Source organism: Limulus polyphemus, unplaced genomic scaffold (genome assembly GCF_000517525.1).
Source record: "Limulus polyphemus unplaced genomic scaffold, Limulus_polyphemus-2.1.2 Scaffold7539, whole genome shotgun sequence".
NCBI lineage: Eukaryota > Metazoa > Arthropoda > Merostomata > Xiphosura > Limulidae > Limulus > Limulus polyphemus.
Window position 1 is genome coordinate 20,249 of NW_013673149.1, and position 11,515 is coordinate 31,763.

The 11,515-nt window shown below is 32.1% G+C and overlaps 1 protein-coding gene across 1 annotated transcript in view; it reads left to right on the plus strand.

The window, feature by feature from the left end:
- Positions 1 to 277: 277 nt before the first annotated feature.
- LOC106474689 (ceramide glucosyltransferase-like) overlaps positions 278 to 11,515 on the plus strand; it is a gene marked incomplete at its 5' end in the record, with an annotated part of 19,098 nt that continues 7,860 nt past the window's right edge. The window contains 3 exons of the mRNA XM_013935381.2: positions 278 to 384; positions 1,406 to 1,507; positions 3,797 to 3,909. Of these exons, the coding sequence (XP_013790835.2) occupies positions 278 to 384; positions 1,406 to 1,507; positions 3,797 to 3,909 (322 nt within the window). The remainder of the gene's footprint in view (positions 385 to 1,405; positions 1,508 to 3,796; positions 3,910 to 11,515) is intronic.

The following is an 11,515-nucleotide window of genomic DNA, read 5'->3' on the forward strand; positions in this document are numbered from 1 at the left end:
ACACTACAGTAAAAGCACTGTAAATGTGGGACTTTTTTTTTAAATATAATATATAGTACAGCACAAATATGTGTCTTGTGGGTTGTTTTCACTGTTAAACATGCTGGGAGTTTGAATATTGTTTTTTCTCAGTATAAAACACAATATGATGTTGAAAATGTGGGACTTTTTATTTCAATATAATATATAGTACAGCACAAATATGTGTCAGTATAAGACCATGTGACACAAAAAATGTGTTTTGTTTTTTCAAGAGTTTAAGAAGTTTTATTTATTTCCAGTATGAAATTTTGTTTTGTATTAATGACGAGAGTGATCCCTCCATTATGCTTGTTAATCGTCTCATGGAAAAGTATCCAAACGTTGATGCCAAAGTATTCATAGGTAAGATCCCCTGCGTGTTTGTTTTAATTTCATATAAAAATACTTATATGTTAGCCATAAAGAACGTTCAGGTATATACGATTCTAAGTAGACAATTTTAGTAAATTATGTACCTTTGTTTAACAACCATTTGTTAGATACACTGTTGTTTTTATAATTAACAGAATGGAACATTGGCTGATATTAGTTTGATTATCCAATGACTGATGCTTTATTTATTAACATGCACTACTCTTGTTTCTGGATGAGTCGGTTAGTAATCTATATCCATGTGTGTGTGTGTTGTTAACACGCTTTCATAAGTTTAAATTCACAGATTTTAACATGAGGCACAAAGCTGAGTGATTATTGGAATTTACTAATTGATTAATCATTAGGTTCATTAGTTAATTATATTCATCTAATTGATTATTCTCACATGAAATAATCAAAATTAACAGAAAATATTGAGAAATCATAATAGTGATGTTTTAGTTACATAGATAGTTCGAATAATTGAAAACAGTAATGATTAGAAACATTAGTTTTGATTGGTTGCTTATTTTTCATGAATTAATTGATTTAATCATAATTTTGATTAGTTATTTTAACTTAATCAGTTATTGATAAATTAGCTTTAGCTTAAGTCTACAACATCCATACTGTGGCATCCCAGATCCTTCATGATTTCTTGGACTGTGTTTCTTTACTAGTGGTCAAGATCATGGCCATGTTTCATTGAAGGTGGCATTCTAAATCATTCGTGATTTGTTGTTTTAGTGTATACAACACACTAGGAATTGCATGAACTGCTAATTAATAACTTCCAGTGGTTGGAACCAGTCTTCATTTTTGTTACATTTAATAGTATGCAGTACAAGTCTTTCAAAATACTGGTATAATTGTTTTACATTGTTTTAAGTTGTTAAAACATATAAAAAATTAATATTGGGGAAAGATTTGTGTGCGTGAATAACATTAATGTCTTGTAGATTAATTATTAAATCTAGTTTTGGTTATCTTTTTGTTCTTATTTGTCTAGGGGGAATGAAAGTAGGAGTTAATCCAAAGATAAACAACATGCAGCTCGGTTACGAAGCTGCTAAATACGACTTGTTTCTAGTCTCTGATAGTGGCATCAGAAGTGAGTATCCGTTTCATGTTCTATCATTAACTACAAGTGTCTATGTAGAATGTGTTTCGTCTTTAAGTTAACCAGAAACTATACTTACGAATCCATGAACAACGATAGAACACGACTGAACGTTTTGTGACATTTCTTTTTGTATTTTAATAAATCTTATTTTGTATATCACAGCCACACTTTAATGGGTTTTTTTCTTGAGGTTATTTCCGTATTCAGAACGCTGTTTATAAAAGCCTGAATGCTACATTGACAGAATTTTTTATACTGTAGTGAGTATCTTGAGTTTTTGTAAAATGTTGGAGCTACTGGTGTTTTTGTAATATCTCCATTAGGAAGAGTTAATTTTAAAATGAAATCTACCTACATTGAGATTTTAGTGTCAGATCAGTACAAGTGTTACCTGATTCTGACTAGCCTGTATGAATACTTCAGTTTTTCCCTCCTTACGTTCCTGTAACCACTTCTTCAGTCGTCTACTGCATGTTAACCATGACAGTGCTTGTTACATTAATCAGCAGCCATTGATTTCTTTCAACTAGTTAAGTTTGCTTTTTTTTCCCACCTGTTTTGGCGAGTTTACTCTCTAATTGGATATTAGCAGGTTTTTATCTAAGAATATCTAGCTACTTTTAGATGGTACTTATGAGCTCACCCCCATTTTACTTTGATTTGTTTAACACCTTTTAGAATTAGTTGCTCTCTTGATGGTACTTATGAGCTCACCCCCATTTTACTTTGATTTGTTTAACACCTTTTAGAATTAGTTGCTCTCTTTTTCAGGACTTTTGTGAACATGCAAGTGGCACCAGTCTCTGATGTGGGTGCAATTCTCTTCTTTAAATACAGAGTTTCTCAGAGATTGTGACCTTTGTTTTTAGGTGTCGATTATTCTACATTTTCTTAAGGATTTTCTCTCATATTTTATTGGTTTAATCTTAGTAAATGGCTACTGTCTCACTTCTCTTCGAATTTCTTCACATAACCAACAGGGTTAGGCATGTGTAGATGTTTCTCTAAACAGACAAGAGTGTACTACTGTGTAGATGTTTCTCTAAACAGACAAGAGTGTACTACTGTGTAGATGTTTCTCTAAACAGACAAGAGTGTACTACTGTGTAGATGTTTCTCTAAACAGACAAGAGTGTGCTACTGTGTAGATGTTTCTCTAAACAGACAAGAGTGTACTACTGTGTAGATGTTTCTCTAAACAGACAAGAGTGTACTACTGTGTAGATGTTTCTCTAAACAGACAAGAGTGTACTACTGTGTAAATGTTTCTGTAAACAGACAAGAGTGTACTACTGTGTAGATGTTTCTCTAAACAGACAAGAGTGTAATACTGTGTAAATGTTTCTGTAAACAGACAAGAGTGTACTACTGTGTAAATGTTTCTCTAAACAGACAAGAGTGTACTACTGTGTAAATGTTTCTCTAAACAGACAAAAGTGTACTACCGTGTAGATGTTTCATGTTTCTCTAAACAGACAAGAGTGTAATACTGTGTAGATGTTTCATGTTTCTCTAAACAGACAAGAGTGTAATACTGTGTAGATGTTAACAAAACCAAGTTCACAACTTACACACAGAGCTGAATCTAAATATGCATTTAACAGTTTATACAAAAATGTTTTAATACAAGACAAAAGATAATAATTGTCAAGTTATCAAAATGATTATTGGAAAAGTTTAGGATTGTCTTCTTGGGATGTTATTCAGCTGTTAACAAGCAAGAGAAACAAGTTATTGATATTCTAAATCTGAATCCAGGACTTAAGTTTGAAAGTAATAGAACATCAAGGATTGAAGTTAATACTGGAAGATAACTTGTATTATTTCCAACAGTAAATATGGTGGGACTGGAGATAGGAAAATATGTGCACTGAAGTTGGATAACAATTCTGTGTTTGTATTTTCTGGAAATAAAGTCTGAATGTTCATCTATGAAATACAATTACAGTTGTATTAAATTCCTTGGCTTAGTTTTATTTGTCCGTGTGCATTAAAACTTGTGATTGAGAATAATAAATTTTCTGACCTCTACATAACATATTTCTTGAGCTGAAAGCATGGGTCAAGCCGAGGTCATAGTTTTAGACGTTTTACAATAATTAAATATTTGGTTAAAACAATCTGTTATATGGGTACTTGATTTAACAGGTGAAATATTAAATGATGAAATAATTAAATTTTTTAGGGGTAAATAATTTGAACTTTTCATAATTTAGTGAATGTACTGTCACATGTTTCAAAGAAACTAGATCCATTTAACTTCTGGTGGCCTTTCAGTGAAAGAAGACACACTTTTGGACATGGTTTTCTCCATGAAAGAAGACACAGGATTGGTCCACCAGATGCCTTTCACGTGCGATGGTAAAGGTTTCCCTGCCATATTAGAAAAGGTTAGGCCTAATGTTGCATTACACCATCATGAACGTTTTAAAGAAACGTAACGAAGTCCTAGAACTTTTGACAGGTTGACCTTTCTTCTTTGGGGGTAAAGAGGGTAGGTCCTCTTGTTGAAGGTGCAGGCTATCAGTTTTTTTAAATTTGATGTTCCAAACATTTTTTGATCCTACGTGTTTGTTATTCTCAAGAATGTTTTAATAAAGATTTGACATTAAAAACAACAGTTTTAAAATATCATTGTTCTCATAGCTTTTCTTGTATACAATTCATTTTTGTAGTAATATGTAATTGGTAAGCACATGGAGAATATTTTTGTATAAAATAAAATTATAAACGGTTGTTTCTGAAATTAGAAGATCTTGACGATTTTTGGTTTTGTGTAACAGTCAACATCATATTGTGTTTTATACTGAGAAAAAACTAAATATTCAAAGTCCCAGCATATTTAACAGTGAAAAGTTAACTTAATAATAAATTGTTGATTCTAGTTAACTTAATAATAAATTGTTGATTCTAGTTAACTTAATAATAAATTGTTGATCCAAGTTAACTTAATAATAAATTGTTGATTCTAATTAACTTAATAATAAATTGTTGATTCTAATTAACCTAATAATAAATTGTTGATTCTAGTTAACTTATTAATAAATTGTTTTTGATAATTTTGTAAAACAGAATTAACTTTTGCTAGTTTTAAAAAGAAAGAAAGGGATTTGGACTATAAACTCTCAACAGTTGCATTATTTTTTAATTATTTACGTAATGAACACTGAAAAACAGGTTTAGATAAAAATCGCTTAGCTGGTAACAACCTCCTAACACTTTTACCTTCTTGTGTGTAACTAAAGGTGGAACAGTTGACTAGTGTGTAAAGAAGAACATAATTTACAGAAAGCTTGTTGAAATGTATATGTATATATATCATAAAACCAAACTCTGAATTTCTACAGAGATAAAAGGAGCTTTAAATTTGAAGAACAGACCTTTTTACTGTGTAAACATTTAGACTATCATTCCAGATAATTTTCATATTAAGTATGTAAATGTTGGTAATATTCTTCTGGACATTTCTAGAAATATCATTAAGTTTTCAGGAATAATTACTGTAAATCTCTGTTTAAGAAACATTCCAGTTGGTGTTGAAACAATGTAGCATCCATGTGTTCATACATGTATAACTGGTTTCGATCATCTAAAGTCATTCTTTAAACTTAAATTTAATTGATTTTTGTGGTTTGGAATTACTAGCATAAAACCTGTCAGATATATGTTACTCGGTTTAAGACTTCTGAAACATTATTATTTCTTTATAACTTTTATCTAAGCACTGTTATTGGCTATTTGAAAAAAGAAACTTTAATCTTAACTTTAAAAACAATTAATACAAAAGTAAATTATTTCTTATCCTGATTGAGGAATATTATTGTAATAATTTAAGGTATTTTAACATTAGAATGTTTTGTATAAGCATTTATTAAGATTGTTTTAATACCATCATATTTTGAAGAAACACCTTTTGCCAGGTTACAGTTCCCAAGTTTTAGTCAGACAGTAAGACTTTGCATGTAGTGTCAGATGTTATTCATAGCACCGAGAAAGTTTGTGCTAATTAAGTGGCTATAGTTTACAGTAACCCAGCTTAAATATATTTATTCTATATTCTATCTTTCAGTGGTTCTTTTTATTGGTTGTCATTTTGATTATTTGTCTTGGAAAAACTAATGGTATAAATTTCAAGTATAAACTATTTCCTTTTGCTGCTAATTTTTTTAATATATATATATATATATATATATATATATAATAGTTGTCTAGTAATTTAAAGTATTACTTATTCTTTGTGAAAGATATTACTGTATTTTTTCTTTGAAAGTCTGTTGTTAAATACAAGGATCTCAGTTTATTGGATAAATTAATCATTCTGGTGTCCACTATTTTGTTTGTACCTTTAACATTGCTAAAGCTACACTTCGATAGTTCATTAAAAGCTGATGATGTAAATGTAACTCAACTTTTTTTTAAACCGTTATTTTCAGTTCATTCTTGGTGTTAACCTTTAATATTAATGACAACTGAACTTTCTTTTTGTGTGAATTTGTGAAGCAAGTCCTAAATGTCAAAAGCTTTCAGTAGGCTATTCCATGAATTTTGATTAAAAATGATGTTAATGTGGTTGTATTTCATATGAAGTTAATTTTTTTTTTTAGTAAACTGAAACTTCATCAGAAAGTACAAATGACACAACCAGAAGAACCACTTCCAGGAGTGTCAATTATCAAACCTTTGGTGGGAGTCGACCCAAATTTGTTTGTTAATCTGGAAACTTTCTTTACTCTGAATTATCCTCAGGTAACTAATATATAGTACTTGACATTTCTCACAGAAACTTGTAGAGTTCCCACTTTATTAGGAGCTTAATGTTAGATTGGACTTCAATATTAGTCAGGACATGGACTCACTCAACATGGGCTGGAGTGTTTTCTTTAACTGTAGCCCAGTTCTTCAAAGAAGGTAGCTTGATGATGGCACAGCATTATGATGGTTAATTAATCTGAGGGATGATCAGTTAATTTGAGATTTGGTGATTTTGTTAACATTATAGTCTAGTCTTTATCTTGTTCTTCAAACCATGTCATGGTGAACTGTTGACACAGTTGATAACAATGTTCAGGTAAACTTTGGATCGTATTTACACATCTAAGAGAATTAAAAGACTCAACCCTTTATCATAAGAATGTTCAGGTAAACATTGGATCTTATTTACACATCTAAGAGAATTAAAAGACTCAACCCTTTATCATAAGAATGTTCCCCGTGCTATTACATCAACTCTGTGTTCCCCGTGCCACTACACCAACTTTGTGTTCCCTGTGCCATTACACCAACTCTGTATTCCCCGTACCACTACACCAACTCTGTATTCCCCGTACCACTACACCAACTCTGTATTCCCCGTACCACTACACCAACTCTGTATTCCCCATACCACATCAACTCTGTATTCCCCGTACCACTACACCAACTCTACGTTCCCTGTACCACTACGCCAACTCTGTATTTCCCGTACCACTACACCAACTCTACGTTCCCTGTACCACTACGCCAACTCTGTATTCCCCGTACCATTACACCAACTCTGTATTCCCTGTACCACTACACCAACTCTGTATTCCCCATACCACTACACCAAATCTATGTTCCCCATACCACTACACCAACTCTGTATTCCCCATGCCATTACACCAACTCTGTATTCTCCATACCACTACACCAACTCTGTATTCCCCATACCACTACACCAACTCTACGTTCCCCATACCACTACACCAACTCTACATTCCCCGTACCTCTACACCAACTCTACGTTCCCCGTACCATTACACCAACTCCAAGAAGTTGATTTGTCAGAATAACAAAGTTAGGGTCAAATGCCTTGTGAAGTTTACCCTTTTTTTTAAGTCTACTATTAATATGGGAAAGGGTAAAGCTAGGTACATAAGATTGTATCATTTATTATCAATACTTTGTGTTTTGAGTATAAGCCATCCAACTGTATTACCATCAACAGCCATCAGCTGTTGGTTGCTTCAGTTTCAATTACTGGTGGGTACTACTGCAAGTACTAGACTCTGACAAAGGCGTTGAACAGCCAGCCAAAGAAAGGGTCTTTAGTTACGATGATCATGATAAATACACGTCTACTATCCTGCCCCTTTGAAAGTCACAGTGACCCTTGCTCTTTCCTGTTGTCGTGTATACTAATTATAGGATTACATGTGTTTCAAGAGCTCGTACAATCACCCAATCTCTGCTTTTAAAAACACATGGAGTATTCTAATAATGCATATTTGTGTACGTGAGTTCTAAGAAAGTGAACAGACGTGATATACTCCTGAATTTTACTGTCTAATCTCCTTTATCACTGTACAACTAGGGTAGATGGCCTCATATTATCAGGCTGCTAATTATCTATAAATAAACTGTTATATTGTCATGTGTTTGAGATAATAATATTAGGAAGATTATAAATAGAGTGTTGAACAGTATTATTGTTGTAGGAATATTTTCATGTTAATTATGTTTGAAATAAGTTCTGGTTCCAGTTGAATTAATGTTGTCCGTGTAGCTCTCAAGTTGCTAGTTATTACCACTGATATGTTGACTGAAAATCTGTAATAACTGACTAGATCATTAAAATAATTGCTTAATATAAAATAGTGTGGCAGTGAACACGTGAATCTTTTTTCAATGTTGAAGATAATGTAACGTTGAAAATGTGGGTCGAAGATAACTTAATAATAAATACTTGATTCTAGTTAACTTAATAATAAATTGTTGATTCTAGTTAACTTAATAATAAATTGTTGATTTTAATTAACTTAATAATTAGTGGATTCTAGTTAACCTATTAATAAATTGTTGATTCTAGGAATCAACAATTTATTATTAGGTTAACTAGAATCCACTAATTATTAAGTTAATTAAAATCAACAATTTATTATTAAGTTAACTAGAATCAAGTATTTATTATTAAGTTAACTAGAATCAACAATTTATTATTAAGTTAACTAGAATCAACAATTTATTATTAAGTTAATAAGAATCAACTAATCATTATTAAGTTAATAAGAATCAACTAATTATTAAGTTATCTAGATATAACAAACCAAGATAACTTCACTATTCACAACTTGTTATAAAGACATTCTCTGTTAGTTGTGGCTAATTATAAACTGGCATGTAATAGTTATAATGGTGCAAGAGTTAGTCATCTCTTTATCAACTTGAATCAAAAAGTGAATCAGGCAGGTGAAGTCCTCACTGAACACTGGGGCAGGGTAAACATTAACTGATAAAATAAATAATTGCTCTATTTGATTATTTTAACTACCCATGTAGACAGATATGGTTTCCCATTATCATATTCAATTAATTCATAGTTGTTCAGTTTGTTTTCAGTCTCCTATGAACATTCACAAAAAACGTCCACCATTATTTTTTGTTTTCAGTCTCTTATGAACATTCACAAAAAACGTCCACCATTACTGTGTTTTCAGTCTCCCATGAACATTCACAAAAAACGTCCACCATTACTTTTTGTTTTCAGTCTCCTATGAACATTCACAAAAAACGTCCATTATCACTTTTTGTTTTCAGTCTCCCATGAACATTCACAAAAAACGTCCACCATTACTTTTTGTTTTCAGTCTCCCATGAACATTCACAAAAACTGTCCACCATTACTTTGTTTTCAGTCTCCCATGAACATTCACAAAAAACGTCCACCATTACTTTTGTTTTCAGTCTCCCATGAACATTCACAAAAAACGTCCACCATTACTTTTGTTTTCAGTCTCCCATGAACATTCACAAAAACCTTCCACCATTACTTTGTTTTCAGTCTCCTATGAACATTCACAAAAAACGTCCACCATTACTTTGTTTTCAGTCTCCTATAAACATTCACAAAAAACGTCCATCATTACTTTCTATTTTCAGTCTCCCATGAACATTCAGAAAAAACGTCCACCATTACTTTCTGTTTTCAGTCTCCCATGAACATTCACAAAAAACGCCCACTATCACTTTTTGTTTTCAGTCTCTTATGAACATTCACAAAAAACGTCCACCATTACTTTTTGTTTTCAGTCTCCCATGAACATTCACAAAAAACGTCAACCATTACTTTGTTTTCAGTCTCCTATGAACATTCACAAAAAACGTCCACCATTACTTTTTGTTTTCAGTCTCCCATGAACATTCACAAAAAACGTCCACCATTACTTTTTGTTTTCAGTCTCCCCTTTTGCCTGAGGTTTTTCCTACACATGGTAATTAGTGAAATATAGAACTTGGTGGTTTGGCCTAGATGTAAGTAGATCCTGATATGTATCTAAATAGTTGCGATCATAAATATTAGATCTAGACTACATATGACACGTGATTCATACAGATCTAGGCCCAAATAAACTACTTGAAGCCCATCTTCTGCAGTAGCAATGATACTGAACATTATATAGTTTACATCTGCAACTTTCAAATCTCAGTCAATGTCCCGAGTCTTGCACTTGTGGATTTCCTTGCTTTTAGAAATATACTATACAATATGATAAAATATGTTTACTATTCATAAAGAAATTAAGAAGGAAAATTATATTAAAACTGGTCTATTATTATTAGTTTCTTACACACTTCAGATTTTATTTACCATTACTCTCACAACTGCCACTTTTGCCCATTGGATAAACGGTCCTGATATCTAGGCCCTCTGACTGATATTAGGACAACTACGTTGTTTTTACCAATTAGTCTCATTATAGGCCTAGCTACAATATAAAGCAAGTTATACTAATATGCCAGCAGGAGTAACAGATGTTTTCCAACAGAATAGTTGACCTTTGGATGTTGTGGACACATTAAATTTAAGAGTTTAAGAAAAAGCTTGATAACTATATAAATGATACGGGTTGGGGCTTTGAGGTTCTTAATGTGATTTTTAATAGTTTTGGTTTAGGGTAGTGGATGGGACAGTCTAGATTGACCAACAGATCCCATGTTGCCTCTATATATTACGCTATGTTGTTTAGCAAATTAGAAATTAGTCAAATGACCTAGATCTTGTATTATAAATTCACGGTACAAAAACATGAAATCATAACTCGTACTTAGAATACACTTCAAACTGGCACTGCCGTGTTATCAGTAATCTACCGTGAGACGGTCGCCACGATATTTTTCGTGCAAATCAGGCACCACACCCTTTTAAATTTTTAGGAGCATTTGGTAGAGAGAAAACATTATTTTCGCGCCCTGATAATGTACGTATCTCAATCGTAGTTTTTCAAGTCCAGAAAACTATATCAAGTTGATTAAGTTTGCGTTCATTACACCACGAAATATTCAGATCGAACACTTTTAAAAAGACTAAACGTTCGTTCTACGTTAAAAGCACCGGTGAATGTGATCGAAACTTGATCATAAAATCATTTCTACAAACTATAATACATACGTGTGTGTAGTTAAGTAAATGTTAATCAAAATACATTCCCTTTCCAGGCCAAAAATGTTTTTTTTTTTCCATACTACTACATCTTCAATCAATTCAACATTACGGTGAAGGTCGTTATATGTAAGTTTGGGCCAACTCGCTTGCTAAAGATGTATATACACACGCACGCTTTCTGGTCGATATTCTGACCTACAAACAGTTTTTTAAAAGCTGTACGATACACACAGCTATTAGGTCATAAACATAGTTAATGTTTCAAATAGCTACATAACACAAAAAATAATTGTTACTTCATTTCAGTATTACCGAACGTAGTTCTATTTCATACCAAAATGTAGTGAAAACATATAGAAGGGAGCAGATAACGACGACATGTTTGTTTTTTTTGTTTTTCACGTAGTTCTATTTCATACCAATATGTAGTGAAAACATATAGAAGGGAGCAGATAACGACGACATGTTTGTTTTTTTGTTTTTCACGTAGTTCTATTTCATACCAAAATGTAGTTAAAACATATAGAAGGGGTGGCAGATAACGACGACATGTTTGTTTTTTGTTTTTCACGTAGTTCTATTTCATACCAAAATGT